This window comes from Salvia miltiorrhiza, chromosome 2 (assembly GCF_028751815.1).
Source record: "Salvia miltiorrhiza cultivar Shanhuang (shh) chromosome 2, IMPLAD_Smil_shh, whole genome shotgun sequence".
Lineage (NCBI taxonomy): Eukaryota > Viridiplantae > Streptophyta > Magnoliopsida > Lamiales > Lamiaceae > Salvia > Salvia miltiorrhiza.
The window spans coordinates 21,700,745-21,717,839 of record NC_080388.1 but is presented as its reverse complement, the minus strand read 5'-3'; the positions used below and the strand labels follow the sequence as shown (position 1 = coordinate 21,717,839).

Sequence of the window (17,095 nt, the reverse complement as noted above, 5' to 3'; positions counted from 1 at the left end):
TATATCACACATATGTGTAAAAATCCATAGCCATAAAGCTTTTTCAGTTGAGAAAATCAAAGAAAAACTCACCCTCGAAGCACAACCTTCACTCTAACTTTACGCCCTAGTTTTTCCACGCTCTCCCTTGCTTTGATACTTCTCTTGGGGCTTCAAGGGCTTCTATGGAGTGTGATAATGGTGGGAGAAAAGTTGTGAGAGTGGGGGAAGGAGGAGGGACGAAAATGGAGGGAGAGTGAGGCTTTAGGCTTTGTAGAGAGAGTTAAAGAGTATGGAGGAAGTTGCATCAGCCAACTCTTGGCTTTAGGGGGGGGGGGGGGGGGCACGAAATTATGAGGTCTAAGGGGGTAGGGTGGCTGCCACCAATGCATGGGTGCATTGGTTGTGAGGCTCTTGCACTCCCCATTCATTTTGGTAGTCCCAATGCATGCAATGATCTCTCTTGTCACCATTTGAATTTAAAAAAAATGGCTGATGTATTGAGGGGATTTTGGGGCTGAAATGGGCTGCATTTGGGCTCTAAAATAGGGCCTTAAAATCGGCCCAAGCCTCTCTAAAAATCGGCCCACCTTTGGCCCTCTATACGGGCCCGTAATCGCTCAAACCCGAACTAAAACAAACGCGTATTCGAAATAAATATGCACTTTGCTTTTCATACTTTGAAATGAAAATAAACATACATATTTATTGAAATCAACATCACACGGAAAAAAAAAAATCATCTTCTTATTTACTGTCTTTCTTAAGAGAAAACCTAGGCATCAAGACTCATTAAATCATCGCTAGGATAATTATTCTTTTTAACCGGGAATTAGGGATCTATCATATCCTAGTAATATCAATAGGATCATATGAAACCTAAGATCGAAAATCCGGGGTGTTACAGTATCAGTCTATGGCGCGCATTAAATAATCAGTCTTCAACTGATTCTTCAACTGACACTTCAGTTGGTAACTCCAGTCTTCAGTCTTCAGTCTTCATTCTTCAGTCTTCAGTCTTCGACACCGCAACTAAACTAGAAACGAACTCTAACACTTGAGTTCAAAACGATTCTAGTCTATTACATTTAAGTCCTATGAATTTTGGTATCATCAAAACAAGGGTTAGGATATTCCACAAGGTTCCCAACACCCATATAGATAAGCAGTTACTACATCCATAAGGCGCATATCGAGCCTTTGTGACACAGCCAGACTAATCAAAATCTGAAAGTAATAGAGTTCATTACGGGAGAGTATATTTCCTCATAATCAATTCCTGGTTTTTGTGAGAAACCTTGTGCTACGAGTTTTGCTCTATATCTCGTAACTTTATTTTTCTTGGTTTTCTTTCTAGCAAAGATCCACCTGTATTCAACATGGATTTTAGATTCCGGAGTTAGGGCTATATATTCAAATACTTTCCGATTATCACATGAATTTAATTCCCTTTCTATAGCTTCTTTTCACTTTGGCAATCAAGTCTCTGTTGGCATTCTACAACAGCTTTTAGTTGAGGATCCTCATTTAAAATGTGAAGAGCTATATGAAAGGCAAATATATTATCAACAATGATATTTTCTCTCTCTAGTATCTAATGTAAATAATTTATTGAGATCTCATGATTTTCAGATACTTGTAATTCTTCAGGAATTACATCACTTTCATTTGATTGATTAGTCATTTTCGTCATTGTTTGGTTTCGATCTTGCCCCCTTTTTTTTTCTAGGCATAGAATCTTTGGAACCAACTGGTCGACCACATTATTAACGAATTTTAGACTCATTTGCTGCCAAATTTATTTGTCCTTCAAGGACACTAATTTTAGCTGGAGTATTTACAGCATGTATGTGAGATTGTGTCACTTTTCTTGTATCTACAAAAGCATCAGGAATTTGATTTGCAATCTTTTGCAAATGAATGATCTTTTCAATTTCTTGTTCACACTGATTTGTTCTATAATCAAAATGTGATAAGTTTTTCTCATTCCAAGAGATTTACTTGTGCTTTTCTAGATGTAGATTTGTTCCTCCTAATGTTGGAAATGTCATTTCGTCAAAATAACAATCTGCAAAACGTGCAGTAAATAAATCACCTGTAAAGGTTCTATATACCTTATAATCGAGGGTGAATCAAATCCAACATATATCTCATGTCTTTGTTGGGAACCCATTTTTGTTCGTTGTGGGGGGGTGCAATTGGGACTTGAACCGCGCAACCAAAAGTTCGTAATTGAGAAACATCAGGTTCTCGGCCAAAAATAATTTGCATTGGGGAGTATTCATGATTGGCTTATGTCCTTATTCGAACTAATGTTGCAGCATGTAATATGGCATGGCCCCAAACAATAGTTGAGAGTTTTGATTTCATAAGTAATGGTCTAGCAATAATTTGAAGACGTTTAATAAACGATTCCGCTAAACCATTTTGAGTATGGACCTGAGCGACTGAATGTTCAATCTCAATTCCAATAGCCATACAATAGTTTTCAAATGCTTGAGACATAAACTCACTAGCATTATCAAGACAAATTCTTTTAATTGAATTGTCTGTGAATTGAGCTCTTAATTTTATGATTTGAGCAAGTAGTCTAGCAAATGTTGCATTTCTAGTAGAAAGTAAGCATACATGTGACCATCTATAAAAGGCATCAATTAATACCATAAAATATCGAAAAGGTCCACAAGGTGGATGTATAAGTTCATAAATGTCTCCTTTAATTCAATCTAAGAAAGATGGAGATTCAGTATTATCCTTCGTATATGAAGGTCTAATGACTAACTTGCCTTGTGCACAAGCAATACATGGGAATTCATTTGTAGAAAGAACCTTTTGATTCTTATGTTGTGCCCATATGAATTATTGATTATTCAGGGCATCATAGTTGCTCCAAGATGTCCAAACCTATCATGCCAAAGCTTAAAGCTTTTGTGTCATTGAACTTCACGTTCATGACATGGTCTCAATTGCTTTTATGAATGTATAATACATTCCAGAAGGTAGTGATGCTAATTTTTCTTTTGTCAGCTTATAGCCTGAAACAAAAGAATTTATATAAAGATATCCGTTGCTACCTTCCGCAATTTTCTCGATGTGGTATCTATTATTGCGGATATCCTTGAAACTTAGTAAGTTTCTTTTAAACTTACTAGAGTACAAGGCATTTTCAATATCTAATTTAGTATCATTTGACAAAATGATACAAGCTCTTCCGAAACTTTCAATGATGTTTGATGCACCTGATATTGTGTTAACATTATTTTCATCTAATGTCAACTTAAGGAAATACTTCTTCTTTTGAAGAATAATATGTGTATTGACACTATCACCAAGACAAATATCACAAGATTCCATATGATGTTAGTGTATAGATGTTCATGCCTTGTTAAAAACCTCTCCGTAAAAACCTTATAGGAAAAATTCGGTAGAGGAAAAGAGTACAAGACATATATATTTACTCATATATTACACTAGTTGCCTCGTTAAAAACCTTAACTAAGAAAACCTCGTAGGAAAAAAACTTAGTAAGGGAAAAAGAGTACAACCATTCGGCCTTTAGGGCCATTTGACCTTCACGGTCTAATTTTCGAGAGCATGTAATATATATTTCTTTTCAAGAGCATGTAATATTCTTCAGGAATATTACTTGTGCTACTTTAATAGCATCAATTTAAAATCTTGAATGTAATATTATTCAGGAACACTCCTTGTGCTCAAGGTGTAATTTTCAAGAGCATGTAATATGAATTGCTCTTCAAAAGCATGTAATATTCTTTAGGAATATTAATTGTGCTACTTTAATAGCATTAATTTAAGATCTCGAATGTAATATTCTTCAGGAATATTACTTGTGCTATTTAAATAGCATCAATTATTTTTCAAGATCATTTTGGATAAATAGACCGTATATATATAGTATTTCAAAATATAACATATCAAATCTCGAAATGAGAGCACAAAAATCATAAAATTTGGCATGAAAAAGAATAACAATAAATTTCACAGTAAACAAGTTGATTTGATTTATCTTTATATCTTTATCTTTATATATATAAAAAGCAAAGTAAACGTAATTTAATTCAATTTGAAGGACATAATTGAAATTGGAGTGGAAAATTATAAACAACCGTTTTTTTTTAGGAAATTATAAAGTAAACATGTCTTGATTCCATTCTCCAAAAAATTCGCTGATTCGGTTTTCGAAAAATTTCGCATCATTTTTTTTAATGGTATAACTTATTGTTTTTCTTTCTTATTGTTCTTAATGATATAACTTAGTTAAAATATATAAGTTTTTTTAATTAAATTTTGTCTTCAAGGCCGCCATTTGTTATGTTTTAATTACAAAATTGATTATTATATCTCTAAACATACTCAACAAATTTAATATTAACAATATTAATATAACTGACTCTTTTAAAAAATAATGTTAAATAATTGAACTTTTATTTATGTATAAAAATTTAATTGACTCTTTTATTTCTGCACAAAAATAAATATTGATAGAATAAAATAATATTACTATCAAAATACATCAAATTATTATAATTTATTCTATGAAAGAAAAAATATTACATTCTAAAGGATGATGATGTAGCTATCTTTTTGAATTCATTGATCATTTATTTTAGTTAAATAATATTAACATAATTATAAATTAAAAATCTAGCTACAAATAAATTATGAGGAGTTAATTAACTAACTAAAATAGAGAAAAACAATGATTAGTTATTATATCGTAAAATGTTCTAAATATGTTGAAGTTTAATGAAATTAATAGTCGAATAGAGAATATTAAGCATAAGTTACTGAATAAAGTATAAAAAATTCAAATTAGAATCAATTTTTTTCGAAAAAGACATGGAGTGTGTAATTTTTTAAATTTTATTTTTATTTTTATTTTTATTTAGCGTGGTTTCATCTTGAATTACATATGTATCTTAAATGAAAAATTGTGGATAATCATTTAATTTAATATGTACTGACTTTGAAATAAATAAATAAATAAATATATTATATTATGATATTTTGATTATTATATTATGCATTTAGATTTATTTAATGTATGAAATTAACTAATAGAACAAATTACAAAATATAGTTTAATTTTTTATAATTATGTATCTATATATGGTTCTTAATTTTATTTATTATTATTATTTTAAATATATAATCTGCGTGCATCGCACGAGTGGTATACTAATATATATAAAAATGAAAGATTGTGTAAATAAATTCAATTAGAAGAATATGATTGAAAGTTTATAATTAAATTATTCAAATATAAATTATCAACGATTTTATATCATCAAACACGTAATATAAATACTCCAATTATCCAATGCTCAAACTAAATTCATGTTTATTTCAAAATTGAAAAAGAACAAATGAATTCACTTATCAAATCAAATGTTATATCATTAGCAACTTATAATATAAGTGATACTATGTATAAACAAATGTTATATATTTGCATAAGTTACATTGGTTATATTAAAATATTAAATCAATTTGCAAATAATAAATTTGATATTAAAATTAATTTTTTTAGGTTATACTAATAATTACTCTCTACGCCCACAAAACAGTCTATTTTTGCCATTTAAGGACGTTCACAAATATTAGTCTTATTATAGTTTTGGAAAGTTTGCATCACATGATGGATCTTTTTTTTTCACTCACAATATAATTAATTATCATTATTACACTATTTTTCTAAGTGTGATCCTTTATTCATTCACAATATACTAACTATTTTCATTAAAATTTATATCATCTTATTTTAGGATCACAACCACCGCGCATAGCGCGGGAGATACACTAGTCTTTATATATATAAAAAGCAAAGTAAATGTAATTTAATTCAATTTGAAGGACATAATTGGAATTGGAGTGAAAGTTGAGAATAGTACAACACTGAAACATCTTAACATTTTGTTATTCTTCTCATCATTATTTTTATATATTTATGATATTTTGATTTTTCGTATCTAATTATTTTACATTGAAAATTTGTTAATATGAAACAATGTCATTATTATAAGAAGGTAGTATAATACTTCCACCATCTACGAAAACACTTTTATCATTTTGGGTGTCCAGAAAACTATAATACTTTTCATTTTAAGACATCATCTCACATCTTTTCTTTATCTTTTATTTTTACAAATACCACTTATTTATAAAACATATCATCCTTTACGTCTCTTTTCGCTATTATTGAGAATCATATTATTGAGAATCATATTATTGACCACTTTACGTCTCTTTTCGCTGATGATGGTCGACCTTCTGGAGATCAGTTAGAGATTGATGCGCTTTTTGAGTCGGGGGTGTCTGATGATCAGAATGCACGGTTGGTGAGTATACCCGATGAGAGTGAAATTGCGGCGGCGGTTTTTAATATGGATGCTTCAAGTGCTCCTGGCCCTGATGGTTTCTCTGGTAACTTCTTTCAAAGTTGCTGGGATGTGATTAAAGCGGATGTCATTGCGGCTGTTCAGAATTTCTTTCGCCATTCTTATTTACCTTCTGGGTGTAATTCCAGTACGATGATTTTGATTCCCAAGAAGGATTCAGTCGACACTGTTGCTGATCTTCGCCCGATTGTCCTTTCGAATTTCTTATTCAAGATTATCTCGAAGATTCTTGCCTCTCGTCTTCGCGTGGTGGCTGCGTCTCATGTTTCTGACAATCAATTCGGCTTTATTAGCGGGCGTAATATTCATGATTGCATCATGCTCAGCTCGGAAGGTTTCAACTGTATGAAACGCACGGACAGGGGACGTAATATGGCTTGTAAAGTTGACATCCGAAAAGCCTTTGATACTATTCGATGGGATTTTATCTTGCAAGTTTTGCGAGCTAATCACTATCATGAGAAATTCATTTACTGGATTTCTATTATTTTCAGCTCGGCGAGGCTCTCTATTCTCTATAATGGTCAGCTGCGGGGATATTTTGCTTGTTCTCGCGGAGTGCGTCAGGGAGATCCCCTTTCTCCGATTCTCTTTGGAATTGCGGAGGATATCTTGAGTCGGCTTTTTAGCAGATGCGTTGATTCTGGGCATCTACAACCTATGCGCTATAGTCGAACTTTTCAGTTCCCTACTCACTTGTTCTATGCGGATGACGTTATGATCTTTTGTAAAGCTACGGTTCGGAATGCTAGAAAAATTCATCAGATCTTTTCGTACTATGACTCTCTTTCGGGTCAGCAGTGTAGTCTGGAGAAGTCTTGCATTTACTTTGGTTCGGGAGTTCTCAATGACACGAAAAGTGCTATTCATCGTGAGCTCAGTTTCACTACCGGGAACCTTCCTTTCAATTACTTGGGAGTTCCGATTTTCGTTGGGCGTCCGATAGCTTCTTTCTTTCAGGCAATTCATGATAGGATTGTCCAGAAGTTTGCTCGATGGAAAGGTCGTCATCTTTCTATGGCTGGGAGGCTTTGTTTAGTCAAGTCCGTTATTCAGAGTTCGATTGTTCACTCCATGATGGTTTACAAATGGCCAAAATCGTTACTGCACTCCCTTGACAGGAAATGTCGTAATTTCGTTTGGTCGGGAAATATTGATAAACGGCCCAGCTGTGCTGTTAGTTGGGGTAGAGTCTGCTCCCCCTTGAAAGAAGGCGGCCTCGGCATTAGATCTTTTACGTTAATGAACAAATCTTATTTGATGAAGCTGGCTTGGAAGTTAATTCAGGGAACTGTTTGGGCGCATTCCATTCTGAGATCGAGATATCTAAACAATTTTGGGGTTGCAAAGGATTCGGTGTCCAACTCTTCTGTTTGGATTGGGATGAAAGAAGAAGTCAATCAGTTGGTGGATGATTCTTATGTTTGTATTGACCGTGGTGAGCATACTTACTTTTGGCGGGATGATTGGCTTGGGTACAAGCTTGTGGATAAACTTAAAATTCCGATATATATGCATGATTTTCTGAGCTTCTCGGTTAGTGATTATTTTTATGATGGTGTTTGGCATTTCACGACATCCTTTGTTTCTCGTTTTCCTGATATTGTGGATGATATTCTGCGTATTCCGATGGGCGGCCAGAGGGATACGAGATATTGGAAACAGTCGGTTAAGGGTGAGGTTTCGGCCTCTTTGGCTTTTTCTAATATTTGCCATCGTTTTCCTGCTGTTAGCTGGGGCAAATGGATCTGGGAGGACTTTATTCCGATGAGGCGATCTATTCTCTGTTGGCGTGTCCTCCATGGGCGCTTGCCTACTATTGATGTTCTTATCCGGCAAGGGTTAATTGCGCCCAATGCTTGTTCTTTGTGTCTCCAAGATAGTGAGACGATTTCGCATGTGCTTTGGGAGTGCTCGTGTGTTCGCCCTATTTGGACTGATTTTTTAGGTTGGTTTGGTAAAGAGAATCTCTTGGGGTGCATGGATATTCATTCCTTCTTAGTTCTGGCTTGGAATCTCTCTTGGAGTTCCCAAATTGGTTCTTTTTGGAAGGCGGGAATTATCACTCTGATGTGGCGTATCTGGTCGGGACGCAATGCGCTTATTTTTGAGGATTTGTGCTTTGATAGACGTGCGGTTTTGGCCTTTGTCAAGGCTTACTTTATGGAGATTGATGGGGTTTTCCGGAAGTTGGGTAATATTTCTAATTCTTGGGCTGACTATTCGATCACTCGTGCGATTGGGGTGAGGAGCCGTGCTGCTCCTCCCCCCTGTATGGTGGAGGTTCACTGGTGGCCTCCCGTTAGTCAATGGATTAAAGTTAATACAGATGGCTCGGCGGCGGGAGCTCCTGGAGTTATTGCTGCGGGTGGGGTTTTTCGAGACAAGTGGTCTCATGTCCGAGGTTGTTTTCATTTTAAAGGCGGCAACGGCTTTGCTTTCGAGGCGGAATTGTTGGCTGTGATCTATGCTATTCACATTGCTCATACCCGAGGCTGGCGGCATCTGTGGGTTGAGGCTGACTCTATGTATGTGGTTCACCTTTTGTACTCTCGCTCGAGTGATGTTCCTTGGAGATTTAGGGCGTTTTGGCAGCATACTCTTCGCCTGCTTCGGGATTTTTCTTTGATGGTCTCGCATATTTACCGTGAGGGTAATCAACCGGCAGATATTATGGCCAATGATGATCGGCAGGAAGGCTGGTGGCCTTTTGCGATTGAGGAGATTAGGATTGCGGTTGCAAGGGATATGTCGACGCATAGTCATATCCGTATGGTTATATAAGCAGGTTCGTTGGTTCCCTTAGGCTTTGGTTGGGTTGTTTTCTTTTGTTGTTGGTCTCCTGTTTTCTTTCTTGGTTCTTCTTCTTCCGGTTTTCTTGAGCCGAGCTTCTTAGGGGTGATGGTTAGGCCGGAACTCCTGAAGTTGTCTCTTCCCGCTCCTGAACCGAATGTGAGTCTTTCACGAGTACTCTTTTTCCTTCTAAGGTCTCTTCTTCTTAGAAGGTTTTAATGAGGCTCGATCTTTTGTTTGCTCTCTTTTGCGCTTTCTTGGATGTTTTGTACTCTTTTAGTTTTCCATTAATACAAGCCTTATTCTCATCATAAAACATATCATCCTTAATTTAATCTCAAGTGCTCATTTTTTATAATGGTAGAACCTTTTTCCACTACATAAAAATCACCACTCATTTTATGAAAAATTATGTCTACCGACAGTGTCATATTTTTGTTTGAATTGAGGAAGTATATTGTATGTGTAGATCGCGCAAGTCTAGAATCATAACCACCGCGCATCGCGCGGGAGATACACTAGTTATATATAAAAAGCAAAGTGAATGTAATTTAATTCAATTACAAGGGTGTAATTGGCATTTGAGTGGAAAAATTATAAATCAAATTTGCCTAAAAAGCGGACAAGGCCCACATCTTCAAACGCACGAAGTCCTGCCCATAAGTCAATTAATTGGTTTCCTTTTTACAATTCACATGATATTTAGATAATGCAAAATATAAGAGAAACAATATATTATCGGTATATGATGGATAATTATTTTATCATTAGGAATTTGTATTAATAGTAAGCTTACATAATAATAATAATAATAATAATAATAATAATAATAATAATAATAATATGTTTATTAAATTTATTCTACATAAAAATAAAAATTGAATATTTTCTCATATAGTAAAATATCTACTAATCTATATTACATTTTTAAAAATATATAACTTAAGATTCTGTAATATGTGGGATGTATTTTTAGAACAAACGAGTAGAGGGTAATATTTTAATTCCTATTATATTTATTTTTTACACAAAGCACTATTTTACTGCTTTTATTTGGTTTCATATTGGATAATATATGCATATGATGAAAGATCATGAAAATTCATTTAATTTGATATACAATGAATTTAAAATAAATAAATAAATTATAATTATATATCAATCAAATAAAATATTTTTTATTTTTTATTTATATTTTTTTATATGATCGCATGTTTAGATTTTTCTTTAAGTTTGTTTTTCTTATTTTCTCCATTTCTTTTTATTTATATTTTGATTTATTATATTATGTATTTCTATTTATTTTATGTATAAACTTTTTAATAAAGCAAAATAACATTACTACCAAAAGACATCAAATTATATATTATAGTTTATTTTGTGAAAGAAATTACAAAATAACCACATTACAAAAGGATGTCTGTAAACGTTCTTTAAATAATAATAACAATGTATATATTTTTGTTAAATTCATTAATCACTTATTTAGAGCAAATGATATTAAATTAATTATAAATAATAATCTAGCAACAAGTAAATTACGTTGAGTTAACTATCTAATGCTCAAACTAAATACATGTTTATTTCAAAATTGGAAAAGAACAAATGAATTCACTTATCAAATCAACAGTTAAGATATAATAAATTGTGATTTTTTTTTTGTTTGCATAGATTATTTTCTTTTTTGCATGCAAATATGTTTTGAATGAAATATCATATGAAAATAGGTTTAATTAGATATACAATATTTATGAATTGAATTAGTTATGATAATTTAAATTTTCAACATATTATTTGAATGAAATAACTTTTTATTTTTTTATTTTTCTTATATATATATTATTTGATTTGACTATTAATTATAATTTTGAATTTGAAAGTAGTTGTTAATTTGGTTTATATCATTAGCAACTTATTATATAAGTGATACTATATCTATATATAAACAAATGTTATATATTTGCATAAGTTACATTGGTTATATTAAAATATTAGATCAATTTACAAATAATAAATTTGATTTTAAAATTAATTCCTTTTAGGTTATACACTAACTATTTTTATTAAAATTTGTATCATCTTTTTCTAGGATTATTTTTTGTGGACGAAGAAAATATAAAATATACAATATCATCGCGCATAGCGCGGGATATACACTAGTTTTAATAAATGTCAATTCTCCATATTAAGCTGTGAGTATTAAATTGATAACATCAATAAATGCATATAAATGCAATATAGTTATGATAAACAATTTAAAATATGTTAAGCAATCTATATATAATATAGGGTAAAGTACCAAATACCCCCCCGACGTTGGCGTCCCTATCGCGTATAGCCCCCCATAGTCAGGGTCAGCGCTGTTTACTACCCTAACGTGGCAAAATTGTAGCAATTAACCCCCCGCCACTTAACGGCCCTAAACTCCGTCTGAATTTTTTTTTAATTAAAAGTGGGGCCCTCACCAACGGTTTTAAGATCAAATGTTAGGGTTGTGAACTCATAATTTCCCCAATCGAAGAACCCTAGTTTTTCGATTTCGATTTCTGTTCTTGTGCTAAATTTGTTCCAATCGAAGAACTCATAATTTCCCCAATTCGTTCTTGGTATATATAATACCTATGAGTTCCAATTCGTTTTGTGGGTCGAGCAATTCATTCCGAAGAAGGACGACAGATGCGGACATGGAAGGTTCTCCACATTTTTGTATGTGCAAAATTGATGGCGCAAGGGTGATAGCACCTTTAATGACTTCGTGGACAACTGATAATCCTGGTCGCAGGTTCTATGGATGTCGAAATTGGAAGGTTAATTTTCTTTCTTTTGAGTTCGAAATTACCAGATGAATTATGTTCAATTTCTGAATAATCATGGGCGCACCCTTAATTGGTGTGCATTTTTTGTTGTTTCAGTCGAAGAATTGTGGGCATTTTGTGTGGCATGACGAGCCCATAGGTGAGAGAGCTAAATTTGTTATTAATGAATTGAAAGAATGTAGACAAATAGTGAAGAAACTTCAAGCAAGAAGCTGCGAATTTGATGTTGAAAAGGGCGAATTGAAGTATGCCCTGCAAAAGATGAAGGATGATTGTGATGAATGGAAGAAGAAGAGTTGGATCGCTTATTCAATGTTGATGCTTAGTTGGATGATTTTTTTTGTAATGTTCTTGTAAAAACATGTTGCTGTCAATTGTCAATGAAAAGGATGATAATGAAACATCCTTTTGTTCTTAATGGTATGCTTTTGTTCTTGGCAATAAAAACATGTTGCTGTCAACATCCTTTTGATCTTAATAGTAAACATCAGAGCCAATTCAAAGTAATGTAAACACAGCATAAACAAGTTTATATCCAAAAGCAATGTATCCAAACATCAAAGCCAATTCAAAAAAGCATAATGCTAAACAAGTTTGCATATCCAAAAGCAAATTTAGACAGCTAAATCAAAACCAAACTAAGATTCTAAGTCATAGACATTAGAAATGCCAGAGATTTGTGATGATTTAGCCTTTGACAGCCTTGTTCTCTTAGCAACCCCTTCATCGACCAAAGCAGCTGTAGTGACACTGTTCTTGCCTTTCCATCTGAGCCCCGGTGGCTTAAAAGGCAGATTCGTAGACTTGTTCTTGCCTATGTCTTTGTATTTTCTCTTGCACTCCCTTTCATCTGGAATTGGAAATCTAACACCTGGATCCGAGCTCTCTTGAGTTGAAACATCCCCCAGTGACACAACTCTTGCAGATGGCATGCCAGGCTGCCAAAAAAATCACAACGACGAAAGTTATATATGTAGTATACCAAATACACAAAGTAATGTATGCAAAATACTTACATTGATTGTTGTTTTACCAGTCTCCAGATTCACATGCACTCCCAATCCAGCATTTCCTTTTTTTGTAGCCTTGGAAGTAGAAGCTACAGAACCTCCTTCAGTTGATGCATTGGGGCAATGATTCTTCTTGTGCCCGGTGGATTTGCATTGGCTGCAAAGCTGTACTTGCCCAATCCTAGAAAGCTTGTGAGCCTTCTGCCTTGATTCATTGCTAGCCCTCACCCTGACTTTCTTAGGCCTTCCATTTTTTTTCTCAACTGCGGGAGGCTCAATAGGAGCATGGGCCTCTATCTTGTAGAACTTCACCCCTGGAACAGGCTGAATTGTGTGTGCATAAGAGTTTTCGTATGTGTCTTTGTGATACCAATGTGCAATCTTACTCTCCGGATTCATCTTTGAATGGTACATTGCTGCAATTGCATGTTGGCAAGGAATGCCACATAACCCCCATATCCTGCAAGTGCATTGCATCCTGTCGAGTAGCACAGTATGCTTCTCCAACCCTTCACCAATCTCATACCCATTATCACCATTCCACAACACCTGACAAATGGTAGAATCTTCCCTAGCTGCCATGAACACCTTCATGGCAGCAGGGGACCACTCTCCCTTCCAAGTCATCGACATCCTCTTTCTATCCCTAAACCTATTCATCACCAAGACTCGTATATCCTCTAACATGCGCACGATTGGTTTGCTCCTAGCTTCTAACAAACTAGAATTAAATGATTCAGACACATTATTATCAACCATGTATGAAGAGCACCTGAAATCTTGGTAGGCTCGGCACCACGTACGTGGAGGATACCTCATAAGCTCATCTGCAGCTTTCTTCTTGATCTCCCCAAGCTTAGTCAAGTTTTCCTTGAACTCTTCCTCGTAAGAACTCCAAGCACAGATCTAAAAACGCTTCTTCAACTCGGGGCCTCTCCAATTCTTCGACCAATTCGCATAGATGTGTCTAGCACACCATCTATGCTCCGCTTGCGAAAGTATGAGCTCCACAGCATTTATAAGACCCTACAAAGGGCAGTTAATCATCCATCAGTTTAATACGTATTGAAGTAAATAAAACAACTTGAATGAGTTTAGATTCTAACCTTTTGCATATCTGAAATAATGGTAACACTTTCACCATCCTTCAATTCCAACTCAGCTTTCATCAATGACATAAACCATGTCCAATTAACCTTGTTTTCCTTGCTCACAACAGCCCATGCTAATGGCATGATTTGGTCGTTTGCATCCTTCCCAACTGCCGTCAATAATACACCCCCGGAAAGGCTCTTCAGATGGCATCCATCTAGGCAAATAATAGGTCTACAACCTATTAACCAGTTCCGTTTGCATGCATCCAACATGACAAACAATCTCCTAAAAACTCTTGCACCCCTTTCCGCGGCTTCTTTAGACAGTTGTAACTCACACCTTGATCCAGGATTCTTCTCTTTCAAAATCTGAATATATGCTTCTAACATCTTGAATTCATTGATGACACTTCCATTAAGCTCTGTCATGATCAATTTTCTTGCTCTCTTGCACTTGAACAAGGAAACATGAAGCTTGAAATTGATCTTGATATCTTCTTGCATCTGCTTTGCAGTGAACTTAGTATCCTTGTATACTCTGCTTTTGAAGTGGTTTGCAAGCCAAGTTTGTGTCATACTTGGCACAGTCCATTGCTTGTAACAACTGTGCTCCAAGATCAATGTCTTGATATGGATAGAAATGGACGAAGGACCCGTTGGATATAATGACCCAAGAACCCGACGTATGTGAATAGGCAGCGGACTCCCTAGATCGAGAATCTAGTTTGATCAACCCCTAAGAGCGTAGAAACCTTGACCCGTTGGCTATATAATCAGCCAAGAACCTCGGTATGGATGAACGCCACAAGACCTTGCTCAAGTGTCTTGATAAGTTCTAAAACAAGTGAAAAACTCAACAAAGAGAATTCAACTCACTAAGCATAAGCAATTTTCGTTTATATCAATGGTGTCCCTAATACAAGTGATTACATGCCTATTTATAGGCTCAAAAAGGTCTCTTGAGAGCCCCACTCCCTTACCACTACTTAAAACCATTAAAAAGGCACATAAAATCACAAATGTAACTCCAAAACACTTGGTATGTCTCTTGGACACCAAAAGTCACTTATTAAACATAAAAAAACTAACTTAAAATGAGCTTTTTGTGGGCTGCACCCATTTGGACGAAAATGTGGAGTTTATTCTTTAATTTGGGCCTCCAAAATATGATAGCTTAATGAGCCCAAACTTCAAGTAGCATCAAGCCCACCAACTTGAATAATATTCACCATTTGGCCCAATGTAGAATTGTCTTGGACTTGGGCTTTAACTTCACCAACTAAAAGCATCATGGACTCCTTTATTCTTTTGGCTCTAGCTCTTGTGATTGGCCCACTTTGAATAATCAACGGATCCATCTTGTCCTTGGCTAGCTTGGACGCGTCTCCATCATTCCCTTCTTCTTCAAGTGGATTCGTCCTCGAATCTAATTCACCAAAATAAGGAGACAAATCAGCAACATTGAAAGTAGCACTTACATTATACTCACCTGGAAGGTCTAGTTTGTAAGCGTTATCATTCACTCTTGCAACCACTTGGAATGGTCCATCTCCTCTTGGCTGCAACTTAGATTTTCTTTTTGAAGGAAATCTCTCCTTTCTCAAATGTAGCCACACCCAATCTCCCGGCTCAAATATGATTTGCTTTCGGCCCTTGTTGGCTTGCTTGATGTATTGCTCTGTTCTTTTCTCAATATTGAGTCTCACCTTTTCATGCAACTTTTTCACCATTTCAGCTTTGGCTTTCCCGTCAAGACTTGCACGCTCCTCAATTGGTATTGGAATTAGATCAAGTGGACTCAATGGATTAAAACCATAAACAACTTCAAACGGAGAAAAGTTAGTAGCAGAATGAACACTTCGATTATAAGCAAACTCAGCAAAAGATAAGCAATCTTCCCAAGTTTTCAAGTTCTTTTGAATCAAAATTCTAAGTAATTGAGACAAAGTTCTATTAACTACTTCAGTTTGACCATCAGTTTGAGGATGACATGTAGTTGAAAACAGAAGCTTAGTTCCCAATTTATTCCAAAGCACACGCCAAAAATGACTCACAAACTTAGCATCACGATCACTCACAATTGTTCTTGGAACTCCATGCAAACGAACAATTTCTTTGAAAAACAAATCAGCAATGTGAGTTGCATCATCACTCTTATGACATGGAATGAAGTGTGCCATTTTTGAAAATCTATCAACAACCACAAAAATTGAATCCTTACCCCTTCGTGTTCTAGGCAAACCCAAAACAAAGTCCATGGAAATATCCTCCCAAGGTGCACTAGGAATAGGTAATGGTTTATACAAACCATGTGGATGTGATTTTGATTTAGCTTGCATGCAAGTTACGCATCTTCCACAAATTTTCTCAACATCAACACGCATTTTAGGCCAAAAGAAATGTTCATGCAAAACTTCCAAAGTCTTATGAACACCAAAATGTCCCATTAACCCACCCCCATGAGCTTCACGAACAAGCAATTCACGCATGGAACACTTAGGAATGCACAATTTATTTTCTCTAAATAAATAGCCCTCATGCTTATAGAACTTATCAAATGCAGCATGCTCACAAGCTAAATATATAGAACCAAAATCAGAATCATGGGCATACAATTCCTTAATTGACTCAAAACCAAGAAGCTTAGAACTCAAAGTAGTGATCAAAGCATACCTTCGAGACAACGCATCAGCCACAATGTTTTCCTTCCCTTTTTTGTACTTGATCACATATGGAAAAGATTCAATGAATTCCACCCACTTAACATGTCTCTTGCTAAGCTTACCTTGACCCTTGAGGTATTTGAGAGATTCATGATCCGTGTGAATTACAAACTCTCTTGGCCACAAGTAATGCTGCCATGTTTCCAAAGCTCTTACCAAAGCATATAACTCTTTGTCGTAGGTTGGATAGTTCAATTGAGCTCCTTTCAACTTTTCGCTAAAATAAGCAATTGGCTTTCCATCCTGCAACAAAACAGCACC

The 17,095-nt window shown here is 35.0% G+C and overlaps 1 protein-coding gene across 1 annotated transcript; it reads right to left on the bottom strand.

Annotated features, from left to right (window-relative positions):
* Nucleotides 1–12,645: 12,645 nt before the first annotated feature.
* On the bottom strand, nucleotides 12,646–14,687 carry LOC131008130 (uncharacterized). Its single transcript, XM_057935025.1, has 5 exons — nucleotides 14,124–14,687; nucleotides 13,994–14,043; nucleotides 13,832–13,909; nucleotides 13,024–13,738; nucleotides 12,646–12,945 (listed from the first exon to the last, which is right to left on the bottom strand). Exons 1-5 carry the CDS (start codon nucleotides 14,685–14,687, stop codon nucleotides 12,646–12,648), a joined length of 1,707 nt encoding a protein of 568 aa, XP_057791008.1.
* Between the last annotated feature and the right edge of the window lie 2,408 nt (nucleotides 14,688–17,095).

Excerpts from the sequence above, each read along its gene's own strand:
- LOC131008130 (XM_057935025.1), bottom strand. The coding sequence starts at position 14,687 with ATGACACAAACTTGGCTTGCAAACCACTTCAAAAGCAGAGTATACAAG. Across the intron at positions 13,910-13,993 it reads TCGCAAGCGGAGCATAGATG|TTCTTACGAGGAAGAGTTCA; the intron begins GTGTGCTAGACA and ends CTGTGCTTGGAG. Across the intron at positions 12,946-13,023 it reads CTGGTAAAACAACAATCAAT|CCTGGCATGCCATCTGCAAG; the intron begins GTAAGTATTTTG and ends TTTTTTTGGCAG.